At 38.7% G+C, this 27713-nt stretch overlaps 1 protein-coding gene across 6 annotated transcripts; it reads left to right on the forward strand.

Annotated features, from left to right (window-relative positions):
• Window positions 1–497: 497 nt before the first annotated feature.
• On the forward strand, window positions 498–26003 carry LOC143716344 (bridge-like lipid transfer protein family member 2). Of its 6 annotated transcripts, none has more exons than XM_077208848.1 (41): window positions 498–595; window positions 690–766; window positions 1302–1429; window positions 1537–1663; window positions 1897–1946; window positions 2019–2160; window positions 2671–2789; window positions 4100–4160; window positions 4277–4466; window positions 5954–6077; window positions 6157–6281; window positions 7032–7099; window positions 7222–7358; window positions 7454–7572; window positions 8751–8938; window positions 9051–9315; window positions 9433–9638; window positions 10475–11513; window positions 12272–12463; window positions 12539–12741; window positions 12840–12958; window positions 13047–13270; window positions 13769–13959; window positions 14097–14196; window positions 14282–14481; window positions 14676–14973; window positions 15100–15257; window positions 15360–15566; window positions 15660–15759; window positions 17168–17350; window positions 17442–17563; window positions 17648–17803; window positions 17940–18061; window positions 18163–18343; window positions 18489–18575; window positions 22000–22110; window positions 22213–22348; window positions 23148–23269; window positions 23359–23460; window positions 24523–24657; window positions 24771–26003. In XM_077208848.1, exons 3-41 carry the CDS (start codon window positions 1362–1364, stop codon window positions 24954–24956), a joined length of 6663 nt encoding a protein of 2220 aa, XP_077064963.1. In that variant the 5' UTR covers window positions 498–595; window positions 690–766; window positions 1302–1361; the 3' UTR covers window positions 24957–26003. The 6 variants fall into 6 exon arrangements, with proteins under 6 accessions (XP_077064963.1, XP_077064964.1, XP_077064957.1 ...); XM_077208842.1 differs by having other exon boundaries at window positions 513–595; window positions 4277–4481; XM_077208847.1 differs by having other exon boundaries at window positions 513–595; window positions 2022–2160; window positions 4277–4481.
• The last annotated feature ends 1710 nt before the right edge of the window (window positions 26004–27713 follow it).

Raw genomic sequence — 27713 nt, forward strand, 5'->3', positions numbered from 1 at the left:
TTCTCTCTCTCTCTCTCTCTCTCTCTCTCTCTCTCTCTCTCTCTCTCTCTCTCTCTCTCTCTCTCTCTCTCTCTCTCTCTCTCTCTCTCTCTCTCTCTGTTTGTGAAACTTTACATGAAGATTTGATGTAATTTCATTACTGTAGTGGTTCTGTCAGTTTATTGTTTGATGCAGTATACTAAAAAAAACACTGCTAAAATACTTAAAACAAACTGCTTCAAGTCTAACACACCTGTTGAGAGCCTGTGGTGTAGCTCACCTGTGGTCAGGTGACACCCTTTGTATAAAGATGACAGTCAGCTGACTGTCCAACTTATAAAACTGACAATTTGCACACTTTTATTTATAATTGTTGAAAGGCAAGATTTTCAGTATTGCGTACCTATAAAGATGGTAAGACTTATTAAACGTTTGTTGCTCTTTGGTAAAAAAATATTTGTGAAAAAATAAAAAAATTTCTGTGCTCTTCATGTGTGCTTTTATTATGAAAAAACCTTAATATTTCTGATTTCACACTTGAAACAAGTATTGCAAGTGGAAAGCCCATCACTTCAATTCTAAACTAAAATGAAACCTGGTTTATCAGCATTAAAACGTATGTATTTGTAATTATGTGTGTTTTAAGAGGGATATAAACATGATTAGCATGTCAGTTTGTTGACATAAGGCTGTCATTATCCCGTTGCTAGATAGCCTAGCATGAGACGGAGGGGCGGTGTAACGTTACACGGAAAGATCCATAGGTCTGCATTACAAACCATTTCAGGTGGGTAACCCGACTTAAACTCTGCTAATTACGTCGAATACCTTAACTTCGAAGTTAAATCATTCTTGGTTGGATTGTTTTGCCTGTTAACTTGCTTATGCTTGCATTGCCAGATCCGCCCAAAAGCTGTTTGCAATGCCAGAGTGGCACAACACTGAGACTGACGATCAAATGATTAGATTGTATTGAGAATAAAACTCAACATAATATTAATTTTATATTGTTTATTGCATAAAGCTCTCAGTTTGCCTTTGTGAAATGGTGATTAATGCAACTCATTCTAATTCTGTGTCAGCATTCAGCTATATGTTTATAACGTGTGATATTTTAAATAGCCTACCTAATATTTTAGAAGACACTGAATATATATCAGAATATTTAAGAGGAGTTCATATAGGTAAATGCACTTATTTGGTTTCTTAATTCTTAAAATTTCATCCTTTTTTTCCCCTGTCCAGTTTATCATATTTACTAATATAACTATCAAGTCTTGGAGATAATTCTAGAGCAATTAACATCGGTGTCTGTTTGACAGGTGGGTTGGAGTCAGCGTGCCATGATTGTAGGCTAAATGTGAAGAAACAAATGCAGCACAATGCCTGCCCTGCTGATTGCCATCTCAGTGTTTCTCATCCTGGCAGTTGTATTCATTTTACTCTTTAGGTAAGAAACCACGATACATGATTGAATACGTAAACTTACAGAAGTAAAATGAGTTGCAAATGCTACATTAAAACCTATTAAATACTCTCCTCTTCATGTTTTATTAGATGGTTTGCCTGCAGTTTGGCTGTTCGTTTTTTCCACAATGTCCTGCATGCTGATCTTAAGATCAAGTCTGTGGGTCTGTTCTCGGTGCGAGGAATCAGTGTTCAGTTTCAGCCTCAACACACTCTGGTTGGTTTGGTTTCTGCATAAATAAAACATTGCCAACTACTATCAATCATGTGACAAGGCATGTAGTAGACTGTGCAACAGGTTTTCAGCAAAGTTTTGATCAAGTTGATCATGCTTAGAATTTTGCATATCAATCGTGATACGGTAGGATTTATAGGGTTAAGAGCTGCAACTGCTTTGATGTTTTATGTTTTCTGGCGCTATAAATAATTTTTCACTTTTGTGTTTTGCAGGAAATTGACAGGATATGGATTTCTTGTAAAATAGTTAACCCGGACTTGCCGTAAGTATAGTAATGAGATGTAGCTAGATGAATATTGTTTGTTCGTATTTCATTGTGTTTTATTTCTTATAGGAGGTTCTTGGCATTGTGTGTGGGTGATGCCCGGCTCCGCTTCGACTTGCTGGAGCCCTTTAGGCCCCGGGCTCCCAAAAGCAATGAAGAGAATACTAAAAAAATTGCTCTCAGTCCCTCTACTCTGCATTTTTTCTCTCAGGTGATCAATATTTAGAACTTGAGTTGGATTTAGAGTTTTGGAGTGTTTCAGGTTTAATACAAGTTAAGCCAAGCATGCTAATGATTACCACAGAAGATCATATATATATTTCATATCGTTCTGCAGAAAAGAAAATTATAATAATGCACTTGCAATGGAAGGTACAGTAAATGCTGCAAGATGTTGCACTGGGATAAAAGTTTAGGTTCATCAACACAAGACTTAAACATACTTCTAAAAATCGCTTACTTAGTTGGTCCATTGCTCTATTTAAAAATACCAACACAAGACTTAAACATTATACTTGTTAACGAATAAAATCGTTTACTAAGTTGTTCTGTGCACTTTTTATTTCCTTTACACACATTTTCATTTAAAAGTGTTCATGTAAGTGCTTTTAAAACCTTCAGAATGCCATTCTCTATGGACTTCTATTGAAAGTGTGTCACTGTAAATGGGATTGTTTTGTATACAGTTAATTTACATTTTCCAGTTGTCTCTGTTTTGTAGCTGTTATCATTCCACATCGACTCCATAAATGTGATGGTATTGAATCTGGCCCTGCCTGAGTCACTCTGGCACATGACGTCGTCTGCCATCACTTTGCTGCTGGATCATCAAAGTAAAAGGTGATTAACCTCTGAAAAGGAGAACCTCTGCTCTTTATAAAGACCTTTGCGTGTGTGTGTGTGTTACTTCTAACTGTGTGCATAGTGGGTTGTGCTTAGGGCTGGCTAGATGGGATGCACTGATATTACAATTTTAAAACCAATAAACCGGTCACTATTTTCATGTTGGGGCCGATATAAATGAATTACAAATGGCCATGAATGAAGAATAAATGGCCAATATTAAAATTCTTTATCTAAATAAATAAAAAAATAAAAATAAAAAATAAAATCAGTCATGTTAAAAGCTACAAGTAACTAGGCATTACAAATATTATAATGTGCAGTATGGAAAATGGGACATTTAAGTGTTATTCAATTATTAGTGTCTTTTTAAGATTAGATGACGGCAACAGAACACACTACCATTCAACAGTTTAGTGTTGGTAAGATTTTAATGTTTTAGACTGATGTCTCTCTCTAACGTTAACCCAGGCTGCATTTTATTTGATCTAAAATGCAATAAATATTGTGAATTATTACAATTTGAAATAACTGTTTTGTATTAGAATATATGTGACAAATTAATTTATTTCCGTTGATACAAAGCTGAATTTTCAGCATCATTACTCCAGTCTTCAGTTTCACATGATCCTTCAGAAATCATTCTGGTATGCTGATTTGCTGCGCAAGAAACATTTCTTATTATTATCAATGTTGAAAACAGTTTTTGGGTTATTTGGGACAAAATTGTGCAGTCCTACAAACAAGCACAGCAAACCTGGAGAGAAAAAAAACATAGATTTTCCCCAATTCGTTTAGCCCTACTGTGAATTCAACTCAATTAATGATTTGTATTATTATTGATGTTTAAATTGTGCTACTTAATATTTTTATGGAAACCATGATACATTTTCTGTGGATTCTTGAAGAGGAAGTTCAAAAGAACTGCATTCATTTAAAATAGGAATCTTTTGTAACAATTCTCAACTGTCACTTTTGATCAATTTAATGTGTCCTTGCTGTATAAAACTATTAATTTCTTTAAAATAAATCCTTCTAACCCCCAAACTTTTGAATGGTAGTGTAATCTAAATGTAGAAATAGGGAACATTAACATTTAACAATTAAATATCCAATATCTATAAATATTGATATTTTTCTTTTTATCCAATATTGTCCAATAACCAATCAGTATATTGTGCATCTCTATTCAATTTCCCACAAGGATCAAGCCACAAAATTGCACCGTTTTGCCTCTGAGCAAGGCATTTAAAGAAACAGGTTACCCAAACGCCCACTAAAATGACAACTTCTTAATATGTTGTTAGGTTGGCCTGGGATTTCTCAGTGGGACAACTTAGCAGTAAAGTTCTGAAGAGCAGCAGACTGGTATGTATACCGCATATACTGAGCATGTGTTAAGGTTTTACTTCACTGTGTTGTGTACAAAACATAAATAATTGGGTTACAAGGTGATAACAGAGTGCATGTTCTCTCATTAACAGGATACTTGTCTGGCTGAGGTGTCCCTGAGTCTGGCCCTTAATGGTGACGTGAGTCTGCCTGATCTCAGGCCAGGCCGTCTGGGACTGTGTGTCAGAACTCTGCTGGCTGAACTTCACGAGGGTCTGTTCCTCAGCCAGTTACCCAAACTTCCAGGATCTGCTCCAGCTCAATGCACCAGTCAAACTGCAGGTTTGACCAAACCAGGTTTTAAATTTGAGATACACACATTCAATTAGGGCTGCACAGTTAATCATTATTCAGCCAAAGTCGTGAAATGGCGAATATCAAAGTTTCATAGTGAAGTACAGCACTGTGTTTTTATATTCCAGTGTCTCAAAGCAGCTTGATTCACTGTAAATTCTGCTCCGTATGAACTCCATCTCTGCATCTGCTCTGAGTTTGGGACATTTATAACATGCTTTTGGAAACACAACATGTGCCATCCATCTTTCCAAACTTGTAATTAGGAGAATTGCTTATGAACCCGCTGTTGTCAACAAAAAAGAAAATGTATGGGCTCCCTGCGGTTTTCTAAAATAAAACCTTGATCACAACATATAAAAATAAAGAAATGAAGACTGCCGTCTAGTAGTATTGTAGTTTTACAGTTCTTCTGCTAAATAAAATTAATTATATTTTTACAGTGAAATGTTAAAATAGTGATTTCTTATTTTATTTGATGTTTCTATTTAGTAATATTAATTATAATTATTTTTATGTATATAGTCATATTGATACAGAATCACACAATTTTTTGGCCAAATTGTGCAGCCCTCCAAACGCTCACAGCAAACTCGGAGCTTTAAATTTGACACATACACTCACACGCGCACACATTTTAAACTGCAATCAGAGTTTTTTATTAAAAAAAATTACAGTTAGAATTTCCTTAAATTGTGCATCCCTAATTTACATGCATAGTTTTTATAAATATTTAGATTTTTTTTTATGTCGTTTTATTTTCATATTTTCCATTTTCAGTTTTAGCTATTTTGTTCAAAATGTGTTGTGTGTTTTGGTTTTTATTATTTATTTTGTATGTTATGTTAATAAATTGTTTTTATTAATTTTTATTTCAGTTTCCGTTATTTTAGTGCTTCATGTTAAACTAAACAAAAATTAGTAATGTTGCCTTGGCAAGTAGGTGAATTAGTTTAAGTTTTTATATTTTAGTTTATTTCAGTTTAAATTTATTTTAGTTTTAGTTTTAGGTTGCTTTCACACTGGCATTTTAGTTTGAAATGGGACGACTATGAAAAATTGGTGTTGTGAAAGCTGTCATGCGGACCCCGGAGCGCACCATGCAGATTGAGTGCAATCGAAATGGCAAATGAATGGCTCGCAACCCACTGTCTCCTTAAATGTGTCCGTTTGCAAAGCTTTATTCGACATGTATACAGTAAACACAAGTCTCATTCACTTTGCTGCACATAATAGCACCACATTAATTAAAAAAATATATATTCACACGCATTTTCTGTCATGCGTCATGCACGTTTTTGATGAAGTAAAATGAACGCAAATGCACCAGGGTTCGATAGAATCAAGGTGAGTGTGAAACCAGACCAAACCTCGGACTCGGACCACAGCAAACGTGCCCAGTGTGAAAGTTAACTAATAACCTTGCTGTAAATTCAACTCTGTTAAAGCTTTTATAATGTTTATGTCTCTTGAAGATGATAAAGAGGACTCTTACATTCAAACGGAAGCAATTGAGGGTCTTCACAAACTGGTTCCACAGAAGGTCAATGTGGATTTTGAAAACACTAATATCACACTCTCCATGCATAGTCAGAAGAGGTAAGCTGTGCTGTTAGAGTAATTGTGATTAATCTTAAGTGATGTTGTTGTGCTCTAACAAACTGTATTTGATTCTCAGACACTTGAACTGGACTTTGAAGTCTTTGAAGGTGGGTTATGATCGTGATGATGAACAGCTTCCTCTGAAGAGTTTTACCCCTGAGCTCAATTTCCCACAGAGCCGCCTGGAGCTTCTGCTGGAGGGTGGGTGTAGGACTCTATAGGACTCTAGGACACACTATTATTATTATTGAGTTACATTTACATTTAGCAGACGCTTTTATCCAAAGCGACTTACATTTGAGGATTAAACCAAGCGAGTCATCGGGGAGAGGCAAAAACAACGTAAGAAAAGCTCAGAATACAAAGTTCAAACATTGCTCAGAGTAGCATAAACCAGACAAGCGAAGATTTCAAGAAAACGTTTTTTTTTAAAATATATATATATACTTAAGGTTAGGAATATGAACACAACCTTAAAGGACAAGTTCGATATTTTACACTTAAAGCCCTGTTTTAAGATCGTTTCTGATGAAATAGAACGGTTAAGATTGAAATTTGGACAAATGCTGCTGTCTCGAGAATTTTCGGTTTCTTTGGTAGAAACCCCCCCCCCCCCTATACATAATGGTTTCATAGGTGCACTGGAACAATCATTCATAAAACGCATTAAACTTTTTAAAGACGTGAAACTCACCGAGTGGTCCGGGGTGTTCAATGACATGCTCACACAAAAATAGCTGCAACAGATGCTTTCCAAAATGATTGTTCCAGTGCACCTATGAAACCATTGTGGAGGTGGGAAGAAACCGAAAATTCTCGGTACAGCAGCATGTGTCCAAATTTTAAACTTAACCGTTCTATTTCATCAGAAACGATCTTAAAACAGGGCTTTAAATGTAAAATACCGAACTTGTCCTTTAACCATAAATATTGTGACTGGGTGTTTTTCAGATGGCCTTCTTCTGTCACAAAGTAGACAGAGGATTATATGTCTAAACACACTCAGAACCATACTGCAGGTGAGTTGTTGTTGCTTTCATGAATTCTTTATACAAATAAAAGCATTTGTCTTTTCTTTTTTTTCTTCTTTTTTTCTAAATGCTTCTTTCATTATTGTTTCTGTCTTCACTCCTCACTTAAGGTGACATCGGTTGACATCTCTAGCACGGTCACCATCAACACTTGTATAATCCACTACCGTCATCAAGAGTTCTCCCATTGGCTGGACATGTTGTCATGGGACCAGCTCTCGCACAAAAAAACGACTCGTAAAAAAAGGTATTAATCCTCCACTTGCTTGATGAGCGTCACAGATTTGGCTGTGATGGAGGTCTTGTTAATTGTTCTCATATAAGTATCCTTTTGTCTCCCAGGCGTTTCCCTCAGCTGGATGCTCCCGTGTTGATAAGCTCCTCCGTGTCCAATGTCAATGTGTCCGTGCAGTTAGGAGATACGCCACCCTTTGCTTTGGGCTTCATCTCAGCCAATGCTGGTAAATGGCAAAGGGTGGCTACTGAATGCTGTTAAGCACAATGGACAGTTGGCTGAGTTTGTTGTTGACTCGCCTTTCTCAACAACAGCAAACAACAGCAGGATTTGTTCTCTGTCAGGCATAAATTAGTATTTTCGCTATGAAAAAAATTATGTAGCTTAGCTATATCCAAGAAGTTTTTATGAAGACATATATTCTGAAGATTTTGAAGAGCACCGTTTCAAAGACCAGAAAACATTCTTATGTGACACTGATCTGCCCAACAGATTCACATTGACTGTGGCATCTTAACATCCTATTAATTTTGTCGATTAGTTACATTTTTAAGCTAATAATAATATTAGTCCCTTATGTTGTTACAAATGCATAATTTATAATGTAATATTCATATTATTTATATAATTAAGATCTGTTTTTACTTTAATATAAATAATATAATTAATATTTTTATGTAATTCGATTATTGTATAATTATTAAATTATTATGATAAATTATAGTGAATATAGTATATGAATGATAGCTAAAAGGTTAGGAGAACATAGACATAGAAGCTGGAATGGTGTTAAAGAAAGAAAAAAGGTTAAGCGCATCAGATCAATGTTTAATATGGGACACAAAAGGTCACGTGAACAACATCATTTAAAAAATCAGATTTGAGCTGAAAATCTGAATTGTCACTTTGGCTTGTGGTGTGAATGTACTGTATACAGTCATTTTAGTATTATTATATACTATTATAGTATTTATTATGTTAATTAGCTTTTATTTTTGTATTTTCCATTTTACACTTAAAGCCCTGTTTTACTTTTATAAAAAAAAAACTTGTTTTATTTTACTAATTTTGTTATGTGCTTTTGTCACTTGTATTAATTTTTTTAATATTTCTAGTTAACTTTCATTTGCTTATTTCTGTATTTTAGTACTTCCTCTGAAACTTATTTTATTTCAGTTTGCTGCCAAGGCAGCATTTAGTTTAAATGCATCTAAATATTTATATTTTACTTTATTTCTGCTATATTTCAGTTAATCAAAACTATTTTAGTAGTTTTAGTTTTCGATAAACACTGGCTGTAGCCTAAAAAACAAGGACTAAATTCTTATTTCAAAATGAATGGCGAAATAAAAAATGTAGTGCATAACTGTTGTGAGGTGTGACTGACTATGGTGTGCCTCACAGAACTGCAGCACTTGTTGGACTCAGAAGATGATGACGTAAAGAGTCTGACTGTGACTGAGAAAGCCTCTCTGTCCCTGGATCATTTCTGGTGGCGTGTGGGCCAGGGCTCCCATATTCAGCAGGCTCCTCACCCACCTGGAAAACATGTCTGGGGGGAAGCCCTTATTCTAGACTGCCTCACACTGCAGGTAAAATCAGCATGTATTTATCTAGTAAGTTGTCGTTCATTATGCAGGACGGACTATATTCTGAAATAATGTCCACTTGGCTGTGCGTGATCCCTTCTTAATTTGTTCACAGGGCAGCTATAGTAAGCAGAGGATGGTGAACTCCAACCCTTCTAGGAGTGTTTGTATGGAGTCCAATCTGAAAGGCCTGCAGCTGGAAGTGTCCGAGACTTGCACTCTGTGTCTGTCTCGTCTGTTCTCCGTTTTGAAACTGGACAAAGCAGAAAATGTCTCCTTACATTCCCCTCTTGAAAAGCCTCCAACCGGCGCACCACAACTCTTTAAGTTTAAACTCAGTCTTGAGGATGTAAACACATTCACACTCTCCAATGTTGCAGGTAGAAATTACCAGTTGCACTCTGATTCTTTGAAGAAAAAAAAATGTGCATTACATTTTTTATGCAGGTTAGCTTGTTCCAGTATGTGATGGTTTGTTTTTCTGAATTGCACTAAAGGGGCTGTTGCAGTGAGGGTGGACACAGTGGTGGCTGAAGGATCGGGGGAGAACACAAGTGTGTCTGTCCAGGGTGTTTCTCTGGCTGTGGTGAAGGCCATCACTGAGAGTATTGAGCCCTGCTGCCCAGCCACCCAAACTCCTAACCCCATCCTGACCATAACCACGTTCACTGTCTCCTACCACATCAGCACCCGCAGTCTGGAGGTACTACACCACTACACTGCTCCTACACACATCTGTCATGACCCCCTCACATAGGATCAGCTATTTCATAACCATTAGTTCTCAGAAGTGATTGCAGTGACTGCACGAAAACCCTTTCATAGTATTTTATTTATTTATTTATTCAAAAACAGTTCATAGCAATTGAACCCCATTAACAACTATAGTGGGGTCCTAAACTTTTGAGACCACACTGAAAATCTGGGATTTTAATTTAAAACGGGAAATAAGCAGTGTTTTGGACTGCATGTTTTGCTACAAACATGTCAAAATGGGGCCTCATTTAGAATTTTGTTATTTGTTATGGTGGCATTTTGGTTGATAATTTATGATCTAAATACTTAGATCATGACTTACACAGCTATTCATACTATAAAAAAACATACCTCTCTCATTCGACAAACCCTAATGTGTGCGCTTTGCACGTTTTGCATGCTTGACATTATATAAGCATTATATAAGTAATTTGGTCTTCGCAGCACATATCAAGTGATGATAAAGTTATTGATATTTTATAAAATACGGTATTTGTTTAAACTTCATGTGCCCTTGTAATCTTTAATAAAAACAAAACATTAACTTGCTCCACCTCTCGCAAATACATCTTTTCTCTGATGAGGTGTACATCATCACAAGGGCAGGACAATAATTCCTCCCAAGTCCCACCTTACTTCTTTTTTTTATTTATTTTTTTATTCATTCTCGAAGCCGTTTCACTCAGATATACGTCACAATAAGGAAGAAAAGATTGTAATTTCTGTTTCATGCCAACTTTAACCACAGCTTGATTTCATTTCCTCCCATCTTTATATGATCAGGTGCAGAGTGAAAATGCTTTAACAGTGCAGTGGACCCCATCGGATCACATGTTTCTGTATCAACACATCACAGAGAGCCAAAGCTATTGGAAGGCTCTGTCTGCATCTCTAAGCCTAAGACAAAAGGATGAAACAGAGTCTGCAGCCTCTTCCTCTGGCATGTTAGTGTGTGTAGAGCTGGCAAGCACTCATTTTACCGCCCATGTGGCCGAGAAGAACTTCATCATCTTAAGTGCAGAAGCACTGTCGCTTTCCAAACGCCCTGGAGCCGTGCTGATGAAGACTCCTCATCTGGTGTTCAACTTTGATGGCAATGATATCTTCTCCTTTTCTGGTGCAGAGGTGCAGATGCTGGATGTTCTCGAGGTGATGCAACAGCACAGATCTCAGTTCCCTTTCCTCCAAACATCTCGCAATCGCACCTGGCTCTTCACTGCACCCAGCCTTGCCATTGAGTTCCCTTATCAGTACAACTTCTCAGACACTTTCGACAAGGCCATCAGCGTGCAGAAGTGGCTGAAGACCCTACACAGTGGTGCCGCCCTGTCAGCAGAGCCTTGTAGCCTGCCTCCGGACCTGCTGATCCGCATCAACCAGTTCTCTTTCGTGTTCCTGGACGATGTCTTTGAGATCAAACTGCGCGACAATTACGAGCTAATGAAGGACGAAAGCAAGGAAAGTGCCAAGCGCCTGCAGCTGCTGGACAAGAAGGTAGCCGACCTACGCAAACAGCACGGCGAGCTTCTGCCGGCTCGTAAGATTGAGGAGCTCTACACCTCCCTTGAGCGCAAGCACATTGAGATCTATATTCAGAGATCTAAGAGGCTGTACGCCAACACGCCCATGCGCAAGTCCTTGCTCACCTGGACTGTGTCGGAGTTCGAGCTGGTGGCACTTGCGGATCAGTCGTTGCACGGTCCTGAGCAGATCCGAGAGCAGCTGAGGGACATAGATGGCATCAGCCCTTTCCCTAGAGATGGTCTGCAGCTGGTTATCCAGTGGTGCCGTGCTTTTAAATTCAAGCTTAATGCATTTCTGGGTAAGTCAAGCATGCTTCAATATAGGAGTGTCCAATCCTGCTCCTGGAGGACCAATGTCCTTCAGAGTTTAGCTCCACATTGCCACAGGACACCTTTCCTGTTGCTCAAACAGTAGAGCAACTCCATGGTCATGAGTTCAATATCAAGGGAATGCATGAGTTGATCAAATGTATACCTTAAATGCAGTGTAAGTCACTTAAGCGTCTACCAAATGCATAAATTGAAATGTACCTCAAAGTTTTTACTGGTAATCCGGAAGACCTGGATTTGCTGGGGTTTAATTGGGGTTTAAACTGTACAGGACAGTGGCACTTCAGAAGCAGAATTAAACACCCAATTGTAATACTTAATCCAATGAATGTTGCTTGCTTTTCTATTTTGCATATATCTACTGTCAGTAATCTGACAAATCTGTTCAAAACACAGATTATGCTAATGTAAATTTATCTTATTTCATATTTATAATAGTTTGTTTTAATTAACGATAACAATACTGCTAGTTTGGTAAAAAAAAAAAAAAATCATCCAAGATGGCCAACAAAAGAAATGCCAGAAAAGTATTGATAAAATCGTTTTGGTTTAATTTTAGAATTTACTATTTAACCAATTTTTGTGTCCCATGTGTTTTTATACTTTAAGTATCATGCTAACATCAAACTCTATTGAAATCAGCTGTGAGTGCTAATACAGGATTCTATTCTCAGAGAATTATGATGGTCCATGATAGCTAGCATGCTCCTTTTCTTCTGTGGTTCAGTGCGGATCCGGGACTACCCTCGATACCTGTTTGAGATCAGAGAGTGGGCCCTGTCGGGACGCTTAATGGGCACCGAGCAAGATGGGCAGCTGAGAGCAAAGCGCAAACAGGTTGTCCAGCTCGGCCAGCCATGGGGTGATGTGACCGTTTACAGGAATATGCCACCACTGAAGTTCTACTACGATGTCCATTGTGAGTCACAACACCCTATTGATCTTGTAAGTCTGTCACAACAATAATACTCAACTGGTCCAATTCTTCATACAGCAAATATATCCCTCTACACCATTGTGTGGGGTCCATGCTGGGATCCTGCTTGGACGCTGATTGGCCAGGCTGTTGATTTACTGACCAAACCTACAGCTGACCCGTCCCCTCTACTGACCTGGTGGGATAAAAACAGACTTCTTCTGCATGGCCGCTGGGTAATGGACATCGAACAGGCCAACCTGCACCAGCTTGCTACTGAGGTACTAACACACATTCCCAGTCTCCTTTCTAAAAACCTTACAGTTACACCTTACATATGTAAACATCTTGTGTTGACTATAATGTTTAATTTGTGTAGGACCCTTACAACACTACAGAGAACCTGCACTGGGAGTGGAGCAAGCTAAACTTTGACTGGAATCCTGGGCAGTTTGTCTTCAAGGGTGACCTGGATGTCAACGTTAGAACAGCCTCCAAGTACATGACTAGTATTTGTGTAGCATTAAAATGTGACGTATGTTTTAATTTGTAATGATTTAACTGTGTCTGGTCTGTTTCTATACAGGTATGATGATATCTGCTTCTTGCATCTCCCAAGCCTATCTATGACCCTTGACCTCCAATGGCTATGCCATGGTAATCCACATGACCACCATGCCGTAATGCTCTGTGCAGCAGAGAACGTTGCGGATGTCACCTCAGTCCAGCCACATGACTCCTACAGGGCCTTCCGTTCTGAAAACCTCAACCTCTCCATCACCATGGACCTCGACCAACACTGTGGCAAAAGTTAGAATTAAAGACTTTTTTTCAAAATACTGATAAAGGCTGGAACCACACGACCTTTCAAATCGGAACAGATTTTAAAACACTAGGCATCATACATTTGCCAACTTTGTAAATGGTTACAGAAAAAAATGGGCATCATACACTAAACACTAAACAAGTCGTTCCAAACACAAACTCGCACAGAAACATGATTCGTTGCTAGAAAAAAAAATATGACAAATGTAAACAATGTGTTCTAAAATCTGCACAAAATATCAAACATGTTTGATATCTATCGCATCAAAGGAATCAAAATAAAATAAAAATCTGAGTCTGTGCCCATCATACACTACATGATTTTCTGTGAAATCTGTTATCTCCAACTGTGATCTGCAGACTGACTTCAGGCAACTAGCGTTGACTCATCCAGACTGAAAATCAGGGCAATAGTCGTGTTGTGTATTCCAGTCTTAAAGGTCATTTCTACTTTAGTTTTAAATTGTCTGTATTTTCTCCCAGAGCTCTGCCAGCCCAGAATCCTCCTCTACAGCAGCACCCTGCGCTGGATGCAGAACTTCTGGGCCACCTGGACCAGCGTGTCCCGGCCCATCTGCAGAGGCAAGCTCTTCCAAAGCCTCAAACCCTCCCGCAGAAAGCTCGGACAGCACTACAAACAGATGTCCTACACAGCGTCTTTCCCACAGCTACAGGTAAAACACCGGCTTCAGTCACACAATACTTTGTCTATCTGTATCTGTCGTTTTATTGTCATTTTGCAAAGATAGTTAAAGATTAAATGAGATTTAAGTAATATCTAGGTTAAACCTGTATTCATGTTCCTGTGCAGGTCCATTACTGGGCATCATTTGCTCAGCAGAGAGGCATCCAGGTGGAGTGCAGTAAAGGTCATGTCTTCACCAGAGGAGCACAGAGGCTCATCCCACAGGGTGAGAGAACAAACAGCCTTCAGTCAATCTCTCTGCTTTACACACCCTGTTGAAAAGTTATGCTGAAATTATGCATGTTTTACAGCTGGCACTGTGATGAGGCGACTGATCTCAGAGTGGAACGTTACTCAGATGGTGAGCGAGCTCTCTCTGGTCACCGTGCACCTCATGGCCTCCACTTGGGACGAGACTGCCGACCACCAGATCAACGCCCAGGTGAAGAAGACCCACCTGCTCAGTCTGTCCTCGCTCAGCTACCAGAGACAGAGCAACCGCATTGAGGAGGTCATACGCTTCTCTTACATTATCATTTATCTACAGGAAATAATATTTCACTATGTATTATATTATATAAAATATTACTCAAAAGTTTTCCCAGATGAAGTTTGAGGCAAAAAAAGTTCCTCAATGTAAGTAGGCCGTTATTGACAGACAAATATCACTGATATCAATCTATATCACTGCTTAAATTGTCTCAGGAGGTGAACTCAAAAGACGAGACCAATGCTTCATACACACACAAATTGTGTTTGGTGGACTTGCGGGCTTCTTGGACCACCACCAACAGGAACATTGCCTTTGGGTTATATGATGGCTATAAGAAAGCAGCCGTGCTGAAGAGGAACCTCTCCACCGAGGCTCTGAAGGGTCTGCGAATCGACACCCAGGTGCAGATGAAAAAGCTAAAGCGCTCCATGTCCAGCTACTCCTCAAACACTGCTCCCACTACACCAGTCATCACCACAACCACCCGCCCAGAGAAAAGTCAGAATGAAGGTAGTCTCTTCTTTTGATTGTGAGGTTTTATTATTCCGGACTAAAAAATAAGTTTTGAAACTAGCGATTCTTCAGTCTACCTAGGCTTTCTTTAACCCAGTTGATCTGTTTCTGTGATACTTTTAGGAACCTCCATGCTGCAGAAGCTTATCGAGGAGACTGATAAGTTTGTGGTCTTCTCCGAAGAGGACGCGGGAGTGAGCGACCAGCTCTGTGGTATTGCCGCGTGCCAAACCGATGACGTTTACAACCGCAACTGGTTCATAGAGCTCGTCAACTGTCAGGTATGAATTCTAAGAGCAGTAACCTATAGCGCAAGATACTGTTTTAGCGTCTTCACATCACGTCACGTCTTCTAAACGTCTTCCCATGTGCACGGTGTTTAGATGATGCTGCGAGGCACAGAGACTGCTGGCTGTGTGCTGGTATCTGCCGCCAAGGCACAACTACTGCAATGTGAACACCATCCCGCTTGGTACAGCGACACACTCAAGCAGAAGACCACCTGGACATGCCTGCTGGATGGTATGCAGTATTTCGCAACCATGGAGCAAAACCCCTCTGAACAAGAAGACTGGCAGCTGTGGCTGGAGGTGAGTTCAGAAGTCCAGACATCACTCTAATACAATTTTTGACTGACAAAGCATTGTGTTACAGCAGTCTGATCCTTTTTTGTGGACCTACAGGTGAAGAACATTGAGGAGCACAGGCAGAGGAACCTGGACTCAGTGCAGGAGCTGATGGAGAGTGGCCAGGCTGTTGGAGGAATGGTCAGCACCACCACAGGTGCGCCATTTTAAAGTGTCCATATTATGTTCATAATTATATTTTTAGACTGCACACATTATTTTTTTCTCATACTGTAAATCGCTGCACCACCTCTTTTCACCCTCTGCCTGAAATGCTCTGTTTTGGTTCTGTTCTCTTAAAAGCCAGCCTTTCCGAAAAATCGACTGTTTAGAGTGTGTGTTGGATATGCAACGACCCTTACCATAATCATGTTTTAGCTCCATGAGCAGCTGTAAACAGTATTATATCTATGGTAACTATTTTGTCAATATAGGAAATCCATACAAAGGTTGTTTTTTTTCTGCCCTTGCAATGAAAAAAATGTTTACAAATCCAATCGAAACTATTCTTTGACAGTGGGCCAAAGAAGCCAGTAGGTGGCCATTACGCAAATGTATAACATGGGGATGACAAGGAAATAATGGCAGGGGTACAAACATTTGGTGTTTGCTTTGTGCGTTGTAATTTAGCAGATTGTTTACATGCACTTGTCAAGTCACTTTTATTTATATAGCGCTTTTTACAATACAGATCGTTTCAAACTAACATCTTAGCAGGGGTCTCTAACCCTTGAGGGCTACCATTCGGCAGATTTTAGCTCCAACCCTAACCAAACACACCTGAACCAGCTAATCAAAGTTGTATAACAGGTAGGTGTGCTAGAGCAGGGTTGGAATTGAAGACTGCAGGAAGATAGCCCTCCAGAAGCAGGGTTGGCTACCCCTGCTCTAAAGGAGAGCTAAACTCAAAAAAGCATAATAGATGCCCTTTAATTCATAGTCCCTTTAGTTCATAGCTGCATTTAACTCTTGGGGTGGACCACCTCATAATGCCCTTAAAACTGCTTGGAATACCCTGGCAACTGGTATAGCAGATTAACATAGCAGCTTGTTAAATAACACTCAGAACACCCAAAAACCCTTTAAAATAAAGTCACTCAATAGCCATTTTAGTAATGCCCCCTGGACTTTCATTCCTACAGCTGCCATATTAGCCATCACTAATGGCACAGCTTTATGGACTTACAAAGGACCAACACATACCCGTGTCTGTTAACTCCACAAGAACATAAGGTGTCATCTTAGACTTCAGAAGGATGCTCACGAGGGCCCCCTTTGCGATCACTATATGCCCTCGATGTGCACATCTGCCAAGCCTGTATTAAAATGAGCTCCACAGCAGATTTTTACCTGACTATCAAAGTGGCATTGCATAACAAACTTGTGGACTTGGAGGAAGACAATGAGGGCTTTGGATTTCATTTGGGTCAGGGCCATTGAGAGTTGATTTCTCCCATTCATTTTCCTACAATTGGGCCATCTCTCATCCTTGTGGTGACTTTTGCATGTCCAATCAGCAGCCACAGTCTAGTGTTTTTTATCTATTTCCTTTTGCTCGGATTTAGACTGGAACCAGCCGTCCCAGTTGCAGGAGACCCAGCAGGTCCAGCGTATCATCTCTCGATGTAGTTGTCGCATGTACTACATTGGGTACACCCATGACATTGACCCTGAACTGGCCACCTCCATCAAACCACCAGAGATCAGTGACCGCCATGAGAAGGAAGACCTTTTAAAGAAACAGGCTGGTATGTGACCTCAAGCGAAACAGGAACAGGCTCAAGAATCTGTATGTTGTTTAGTCAGAGCTATATTATTGTTTTGTTCCGGTCATATCAGGTGCGGTTGACACCTTCACCCTCATCCACAATGACTTGGAGATTTCCACCAATCCAGTGCAGTACTCCATGATCCTGGACATATTCAATAACCTGCTGCTCCATGTAGAACCCCGACGCAAGGTTCGAATTGTCTGTAATTGTCTGAAAACCAATTCTGGAATGAGTTGTTTGATGCTGATTGGCTAGATCTTTTTCTTTATTTAGGAGCACAGTGAGAGGAAGCAGCGTGTGCGTTTCCAGCTGGAGATCTCCAGCAACCCTGAGGAACAGCGTAGCAGTATCTTGCACCTTCAGGAAGCAGTACGTCAGCATTTGGCTCAAATCCGGTGCCTGGAGAAACAGATCTACTCCAACATGAGGGTTAGTGCACATCTGCGTTCATGTGTGTTCAGTTCACGAGAATCATGAGCCATCCGCATAGCTTTCCATTTGAGATTATGTCCTCCAAACTACTCTGAGGTTCATGCATAATGACTTTTGATCTGACTCCATACAGTCCCAATCAGAGGAGTTCAGAGGAGACGAGCTGTCAGACATCAACCTGCGCCTGCAGAATCAGCTCAACCAAGAGAAGACAGACATGCAGATGAAGAGTGAGGAACTCAATATCCTCATCCGGTTGGTCACCATTACAATTCTAGCAATTGATCGATCATTAGCAATATTAGATTAAAATGTTTAGATGTATCAAAGTCCCTCTATATAAATCTCCCTCTCAGGTGTTTTAAGGACTTCCAACTGCAAAGGGCAAACAAACTGGAGCTGCGGAAACCCCCAGAAGACGTTAGCGTTGCACGTCGTACTGAGATCTACTTTGCTCAGGCCCGCTGGTGTCTCACGGAAGAAGATGGACAGTTGGGGATTGCTGAGCTTGAACTGCAGCGATTCATGTACAGCAAGGTAGGTCTGCAAGGACACACAATTCAGAGGTTTTGGTTGAAGTTACTGAATGTTCTTTGTTAATCATTGGTAAAATTATAGCTACTATGTATGTGACTGTGCATGATTGGCTACAGATCTCTTAAAGGGATGTTCTCTTCCACAGCTGAATAAGTCTGATGACACAGCAGAGCATCTCCTGGAATTGGGCTGGTTCACAATGAATAACCTGCTTCCCAATGCTGTGTACAAGGTACAGCTGCTTAATGATTCCCACTGGATGTTCAAGAGGGCTTAGTTGAAATATGAGAATAACTTGACATTATTTTAGATGTGTCGTTGAATATCTGTTGTTATTGATCTCTAAGTTCTGTTACTGTTTCTGTGTGTTTTTTGACATGCATAAATAGTCTGAACTGAAGCCTGCATAGGGGGCTCTGCACATTTTTTAGGGAGGGAGCAGGACGGTCTACTAATTGTCCAACAGTCAACTAGTAGATCAGTTGGAGGTCAACTAAACAATGAATGATCATTTTAGCTCTAATATTTAAGGTATCATGCTAACAATATTGTAGTTTGACAACTCTTGACAACACTTGACTGCTCTTTCCCCTGACGGTAACATAGTTTATTAGTTGTCTAGCAACCAACTAGTCAATAAGAGGTCAACTAGACAATTAGTTAAAGATTAGTTAACAATTTAACTGTAATATTTAAGGTATTATGTTTGCTGTATTCTAGTTTGACTACTAATAGACTTATCTACTGTCCTGTCCCTTGACTGTCACCTAGTTATTAGTTGTCCAACAACCAACTAGTCAATTAGTTAGAGGTCCACTTTGGTTTATCTAGAGCATTTTATCACTAATATTTTAAGGTTGCATGTAACATTGAGATAATTTGTCATATTAATTATTGTTAGAAAATTGTATACCATACGTTTAATGACAATTATTGTTGATGAGAGCAATGTTCCTAATATTATAAACCACTATAACAGTGCCTATACTGTAGATCCTTAAGAAACATGTTGGATCTGTGTTTTGTAGGGGTGTGACGATAACCTTAACTCACGAGACCATACATGATATTGGGTTCACGAGACGAGACTATTTGAACTATTTTTAAGAAATCTTCAGTGACAAAATATATGTCTGGAAAAATAGTATTTTATTCGACTGAAAGTCACAAAATGCAAAACAATGCAGGTGCATTTTGAAATGTTTTAACTAATCTAGGGCTGTCGCTTATTATTTTGGTATTCAAGTAATTGGTCAATTGACCCTTCGCCAAGCCACGCCCGAAAACCGCCACTGGCCAATCGTGTCTTAGCAACCGTAACTAGGCGTGAAAGGTCTGGCAAGCTTTCGAGCGAGGGAAACATGCCGAAGCGCTGTGCGTGTGGATTGTGCAAATCTGATACCCGGTATCCTAAAAGTTTGGACGGGGGAGTGGAATTTTTTGCCCTCCCGAAAATTTAAAAGTCAAGGGGAGAAATGACAGGCGTGGATCAAGCAGTGTGGGAGACCCCATTCACAGTTAAGTGTCGACAGGATTAACAAAAACACCTATTCCTTGGAAGTTGGAAATAATTGCGGTTCTTTATTCATAATGCACATGTTTTAATGTAAAATAAGACGTTTAAAGACAAGACGGAGGCTCACTGACATACTTTTAAAATATATTTCAGCATTTTGTTAATCGACGGCCTACTACCCCTGACTGAGTAACTTTAACTCAGTCCGATCGCGGCTCTCCCGTTGTTAGTGTTATTCCACAAGATTTATGGATAAACTGTTTGATTGTTTAGCAATTAGATAACTGTTTAATTATTAGATTAGTTTCACATTTCACTTACCCTGCTGTGCACTAACATAGCTGTTCCTCAATGTGTGTGTTTCCCATGTGAATGGTCAGCGTATGAGGCTGCTGCTTCTGCGACTATAGGCTTTAGCTTCAATATTTTTGAAATTATTCGCTAATCGGTTGCATATTATGTCGTGGATATATCCCTCGAATGCATACTGCAGTCCCTTTTGTCTTGCTCTCTCAGATATTTCACATGTTCGTCAAAAATTACTAATCTCATTGGGAATGTCTGACACCGGTGCATACACACTGTAATAGACGTGCTAGACGCAAAAGCTTGACAGGCGTAGCAACAGTAACTAAGGAGGGCAGGCTTAGCGAAGGATCAATTATTTTAAAAATTAATCGAGTAATTTGATTATTAATCGAGTAATCAAGTTTTTTTGTGGTAATAAAACTGTACCTAAGTGAACAACTGCCTTTAAAATGACTTAAAGTACATGTATAATAACAATGAGGCCATAATAATTGGTTCAAATAAAGTATCAAAAGCTAGTAATTATATGGTTTTACTGAACAACACAGTTAAAATACATAATGTAATCATTCAACTTATATACCGGTACATCATGTATTATAACAAATGCTTGCAGAGGGCGCCAATGTTGTTGTTACACTTTACAGCATGATCCAATCCTTGTTTAATATTGGCCAAACAACATTTTATTAAAATGTTTGGTAACACGTTTAGTTTAGGGTCCAAATATCACTATTAACTAGTTGCTTATTAGCGTGCATATTACTAGGATATTAGCTATTTATTAGTTCTTATAAAGCACATTTTAATGCCTTATTCTGCATTATCATATTCTACATCCCTTAATCTTGCCCAATACCTAAACTTAACAACTACCATAACTAATAACAAGCAGTAATAAGGAGTTTATTGAGGCAAACGTCATAGTTTAATAGTGAGAATTGTACCCTAATCTAAAGTGTGAACAAATGTCCATTTATCTTTAATATTTGGTCATTTCTTTATGATAGACTCTCTGCAGCCACTGTTAATTTCTTGAACAAGAACATGACATTCAAATGTGCATTTTGAAATCACAATAAACAATTAACATATTTAGAAACATATTGATGTATTCTCCTGTGTTGGCGTAGATTTACTGACAGTATTTGAAACCTGAGACTTTTTCATATCAAAATGAACATGCTCCGTCCTGTCTATTGGTGCATTGTCCATGTCCTCTTTGCGTCAATTGCGAGACACTCACACTGAATGCGTGAGAGATGGCAGCGTGGTAAGCACTGTAAATGGTCAACTCAGTCAACTTGATATCGTGAGACAGCTGTTTGTCACATTTTAATATTGCGAGATCTCGTGGCATGAGATCTAGTCACACCCCTATTGTTTTGTAAACGACTCATTCCGCGACAAGTTCGTTATAGCATTGTACACATCTCTTCTATTTGTTAATCTTATAACTCTGCTTGGTTTCTCTTGTGCAGCATGTAAGGGTATGTATGGAGTGGGTAAAATCCTATGTTTGTTAGTCCAACACCTTCATCGTCATCCAGACATGCCTGCTCAGAGAGTTTTACGTTCCTGTTTGGACAAAATTCACCTGCATTCTCCCTTGTAGTTTGATATCCCAGGCTAATGGCATTGCCTTCCACTGTTACATCGTTTGTCTTTTTATTTTATATTTTTACATTCGTCCAGTTATTTTTGGTTGGCTTTGGATATGTAACCACGTCCATGTTTTCCTTTGTTTCATGGTTTGCATCTAAACAAATACAACTACTTAAGTCAAGTGGGGACTGTGTAAGTGTAATTGTGCTACTCTTCTGTGTTGTAGGTGGTTCTGCGTCCTCAGAGCCCCTGCCAATCAGGACGTCAGCTTGCCTTACGCATCTTTAGTAAGGTCCGCCCCCCGGTTGGAGGAATTTCCGTCAAAGAGCACTTTGAGGTCACTACCATGATATCCAGTGCTGTTTACATCATAAAACTGGAGGATCTTAATCACAAATATAGCTGTCCTCTTCTTTCTGAATTTTTTTTTCTTTTTTAGGTAAATGTGGTACCACTCACCATTCAGCTCATGTACCAGTTCTTCAAGAGGATGATGGGTTTTTTCTTCCCCGGAAGAAATGTGGAAGAAGAGGAAGTTGGGGATGAGGAAGACAAGTTCAGACTGGTTACCACAGGTTTGTGAACTATTCTTTCTTGCCATGAGCATATGAGTATCCCTGTTGTGATACTCAACAATGTTCACCTATATCACATACAGATATCTTGAAAAAATCTAATTCATTAGAATTCATTTGTAAGTACAAGAACAGGAGGGGAAAAAAACAGATCCTCTTCGAAAGCAGTATTTAAGTCAATTTAAGTTTCACTGTTCTACGCCATTCTGTTTCTGGTGAACTGATGCACTCTTTTTCTTTACATTCCTGTTTTAACCACTCTCTGCACTCGCTGTACTGACATCAATAGCTTGCCCGATCAATATCAGTTTACATTGATTCTTTTTCCTCCATTTCTCTTTTTTCCCCCCTCTGTACTCCTGTGAGGGTATTAGATTTCTGTCTGCTGATGTTATGCCACACTGATTGCCCATTCTTGGCTATTAAAAGCTCATTGCTCATTTGACATTGAAGTGTTTTGTATTTTGATATTGCTTCAGGGTGACTTTCGTGCACATTGTGGAGGGGCTGATCACTCAGAATATGTTTTTTTTCCATTCTAATACACATTATTTTTCAATGTAAATACCCGCAGCTAGAGAGACCTGTTTGACCGTTGCGCTAGCATCTCTTTTGCAGCGTCTCGCACGTGACATGGCGTTCTAAAAGCGTGGAGCTCAAGTTAAAAGAAGTTAATCTTTTAAATAAAACTAGACCTTGCGCTTTTTTTTTTTTGTTGTTCCACTGACCTGTGTTCTTAACAGCAAAAACGTGTTTTGTGCGAAACGGCCCTAAAGCTTATTTTCTTCTTGAATCCCAGGTGTCGTGAAACCCAGGCAGCTCTCTGAAGACTCAATAGGAGGGCTTGGACCCGGGAAAGGCGTCACGCAAGGGTTAAATCGAACCGCTGGAGTCCGGAGGTCTTTTCGCAAAGTACCTGAGGTATTTTTATTTTAAAGAGATGACAGTTAAAGTGTCTACTTATGAACGATATTTAAGTTATCTAACCTCTAAATCTCTCCCCCATTCAGCATCCTGTTGATGACATTGATAAGATGAAAGAGAGAGCAGCCATGAATAATTCTTTCATCTACATCAAGATTCCTCAGGTTCCCCTCTGCGTTAGTTACAAGGTTGGTCCTGGCTATTGTTATAATGTTTTTAAAAGACTTAAAAGGTTAGTAAACCCAAAAAATAAACTTCTGTCATTAATTACTCACCCTCATGTCATCCCAATCTGTAAGACCTTCGTTTATCTTTTGAACACAAATGATAATATTTTCAATTAAATCTGAGATATTTCTTTCCTTCCATTGACAGCTACGCAACTTCTACTTTGACGCTTCAAAAAGTTAATAAAGAGATTGTAAAACTAATCCATATATTTTGAGCGGTACAAATTACAAATTTACTGAAAAGACATGATTGCTTCGCTTTATATGATGAACAGATTGAATTTAGTGCATTGATCGGCGAACTATTCCTAAAGGGAAAAATTATTTGTCAATACATTTTGTGTTCCCCTGAGAAACCTTGCTTAACCTTGCTTTCCCTTACAAAAACTTTTGTGTTGCGCCAAGAAACTTTGTGTTCACTCACAAAGAGCTCAAAAGGTTTTGCGAGCAAACGCAAACTTTGCAAACTAACTATTGAACAAAAGCATTGACTTCTTTTTCCTCCCATCTCAAATTTTTTTCCCCCACCACGACGTCCCTTTAGGGGCTCTGTACAGACGTGCTGCATAATACAAGAATGAACCTCATTGGTTCTCACACGTCAAGCAATCATGCTTGAGCTTCAGTTTAGCACAACTGGTAAACTGTTTACCACATGTTTATATGTGAATAAAAGTCTAAATTCAAACTCTTCCGATTGTGTGAATTGGAGAAATCGATATGAATCGGAATCGATGAGCGAATCGCTAAAATTCAAACGATACCCAAATTTTCTTCAGCATTACATGATCTTTCAGAAATCATTCTTATATGCTGATTTGGTACTCAAGAAACATTTCTTATTATTATCAGTCTTGAAAACATTTGTGCTGCTTAATACTTATGTGGAGACTGTGATGCATTTTTTTCATAATTTTTTTGTTAAATAGAAAATTCAAAGGAATAGCATTGCAAATATATGTTGTTAATATTCAATTCACATTCCCTAGTGTGACTGTTTCTCTTGTGGTTTATCTGTAGGGAGAGAAGAGCAGTGTAGACTGGAAGGATCTGAACCTGGTTCTGCCCTGTTTGGAGTATCACAACAACACCTGGACCTGGCTAGACTTCGCCATGGCTGTGAAGAGAGACAGTCGTAAGGCTCTGGTCGCACAGGTAATCCATCTCAAACACCTCAGTCCCAAACACAACGTTTAAATACAGTACATATGAGAGAGTAGTTGTAGTAGAGTTCAAATTCCGTTTTACTTCTGTCCCAAAATAAATAGATGATAAAGGAGAAGCTACGGTTGAAACCAGCCTCAGGCTCCGAGTCTCGAGGTAAAGCTGCAGATGGGAAAGCGGACAGCAGCCTCCAGCAGCAGGTGGAGGACGAGAAGGCGAGACTTTTGATTGGCTTCAGCTCCGCCGACAGGAGCTCCAGCAAAAAGAGCATCTTCAGTCGCCGCAAGTGAAGCTCCTTCACGTAGGTGATGGTCTCGAAGAAGCGCTGCTGTACCTTACCGAGTCCCCGTCAGTGGGAAAGGGTTGGGAACTATGATAAACAAATCAAGTCCGACTCCGTTCCTCTCATCTTCACCAGTGGTGCCTTGAGTCGTCCGCGCTGGGTGTGGACACGAAAACTAGCGCCATGGTCAAGCCATGACTGCTGGCAATGAGAAGATTAGATTGTCATTCTACTGTCTAAAATGAGTACTGTATACCTAACATTTGTTTTTATGTGTTCCTGTTGTGCCATAAATCATTTCAACATGTTTAAGTTATCTACATACAGGATTAAACTATCTTTATTAAATGAGATAATGTCCTCACAATTCAACGGTTTATCTTTCTGTTATCTCTATTTTGTGTTTTGAGCATTGTAACGCCTCTCCTGCTGGATCAGGAGATACTTGTGTTTGTTGGGCCGAATCTTGAGCCACACTGACGAGCAAGAAGAATCTGAAATTCACACATACTGGAAACCCATATTAGCCCACTATTAGTGAAATAGGCAAAAAAAATCTAGAATTTGTCCCCATTTGAGCTCAAGATTAATTTGTACTTGACATTAGTTTGTTGACCACTGTTTTACTGTACTAACTACATAGTGCAATACAAAAGCAAATGGACTGAGGATCTTCTGCTTGGCATTTCGGACGTTATGGGAAGCATCTTGTTTTATGCCATTTTTGCAGCAGCCTGTCTGATTAATGCTTTGTAATTTTAACACTATGGCACTTTTTACACAAAGTATTTTCTGATATTTTTGTATATGTGGTTATCTTCTGTATCATTTTCAATAATGTCTTCAGATGCTGCTGATTTTTGCTTGTCAGCTTCAAAAGTGAAATGTTATTTTAGCTTGAATGTTTAAAAATGATCACTATATTTAGAATTTTCTTCCCCCCACTGTGTCAAGCGATGATTCTTGTATTGTTCTTTGTACAAATAATGGGAGGTATTTAATGTCACTGAGCATGCAAATTAATATTTGTCAATAAAATAAAAGCAGGCCCCAATGAGCTCTTCAAGCTTATTTTAAACCATTAGTTTCTGGATTGTTAGTAAATTATTTATTTAAAGCTTTTATGTAAAATGTATATTTATATTATTTAAGTACATAAGGATGTATAAATGATATTGATTACAATTAACCGTGTGTTTTAGAAATAAAACAAATTTTTAGAATTTCTCAAACTGAGACTGAAGTATACAGAAAAGCATAATATTCTAGTATAAAATATTATAGAGGTGGAAAGAGTAATAAAATATTCTACTCAAGTAAAAGTACTACTACTTCAATGAAATTTTACTTAAGTACAAGTAAAAGTACCGGTCTAAAAATCTACTCAAGTAAAAGTAAAAAGTAGCTCATTTAAAATTGACTCAGAGTAAAAGTTACTGAGTTACTTTTTTAACAGCGGGGGTGGGGTGGGGGACCCTCCCGTGTAGGGTTGTAATGGTATAAGATTTTCACAGTATGGTAACGTCTCAGAAAATATCACGGTTTACAGTATTAATCAATTGTTAAATAAATAAACTGTATTATTAAATTATGGGTATTATTATTATTATCATCAGTTAAAATGACAGTTAAATTAATGAAAACAGGATTTTTTTTTGGTTGAACAAATGCTTTTATTATAACAAACTTGAAATAATTTGTTTGTTTATTAAAATTTCAATAAAACATGTCTAATCAATTAAATTTGATAATTAATAATGAATTAGATTAACAACTTATTTTTAACATTAATAATTTATTAAAATGTTTAAGAATAATATTGTCCTATGAAATGTATTTTATTCAGAAAATGAATGTTTCTTTTTATTAGGGGTGTAACGATATTCGAAACAAACCGAAGAACCGCGATACAGAACCCACGATTCGAATGGCGATACTCTCATGGCGTACCGAACACGCCCCGCCCTGCAAGCTACCCCGGCCCCGCCCAGCCCGGCTAATTGATTGGACCTGGAATCAGTGTTGCCAAGTCCGCTTATTATAAGCGACTTTGGGCTTGTTTTTCTGTAAAGTCGCTTACAAATATTGGTAGTCGCGGGTCGCGTTTTTTTTTTGGGCTTGTTTCTAAAGTGTAGTTGCTTATTTGGGCTTGTTCTCAGCTCGTTGTCAAGCAGATATTTTCTATATGTTATTTAAACGTAGGAGTTTGTCTTGCCTGTTCCCTCTGTCTCTCCCCTTTCCCTATACACAGAGTTTTTTCCCCACCCACATCCTGCTTCTAATTGGCTCTGACCCAGATGGCAATAAGTACTAGCCAATCAGAGGCAGAGCAGGGCAATCGGTTTTTTTTCTGGTTAGGAAAACGTCAGTGAGTGACGTTTAAATGAAAATACGTGCGAGTCGCGACTGTCGCGACTGATGGTGACTGGACTGTAGGAGAGTTTTTATATATAAATTATATTTTAGATATTATAGATATAGATATTATAGTTTAATATTGTTTAACCCTTTAACTGTCACTCCCCCTTTTATCGCATAGACATGAAAATCACTATTCAAACTTAAATGGTTGTAATTCAAGAATGCTTTCGAATATAGACCTATGGTTGGTCTTGTTTTAAAGAAGACATTTGCCAGATTAATGTTGAAATGAAGTATTATGAAGTTATGAAAGTGAAACAGAAAAAAAGTTATACAAGTTTGAGTTTATGAAAATGAACAATGTAAAAATATCATTATTTATATTTTATATAAAATATATATA

This window comes from Siphateles boraxobius, unplaced genomic scaffold (genome assembly GCF_051911475.1).
Source record: "Siphateles boraxobius isolate OS27281-9 unplaced genomic scaffold, OSU_SipBor_1 6, whole genome shotgun sequence".
Taxonomy (NCBI): Eukaryota; Metazoa; Chordata; class Actinopteri; order Cypriniformes; family Leuciscidae; genus Siphateles; species Siphateles boraxobius.

What these genes read in the sequence shown, in the direction of transcription:
- LOC143716344 (XM_077208842.1), top strand. Translation starts at nt 1,362, where the DNA reads ATGCCTGCCCTGCTGATTGCCATCTCAGTGTTTCTCATCCTGGCAGTT. An exon ending in AGATCTACTCCAACATGAGG is followed by an intron (nt 17,804 to 17,939) that starts GTTAGTGCACAT and finishes GACTCCATACAG; the next exon opens with TCCCAATCAGAGGAGTTCAG. An exon ending in TTCCCAATGCTGTGTACAAG is followed by an intron (nt 18,576 to 21,999) that starts GTACAGCTGCTT and finishes TCTGTGTTGTAG; the next exon opens with GTGGTTCTGCGTCCTCAGAG.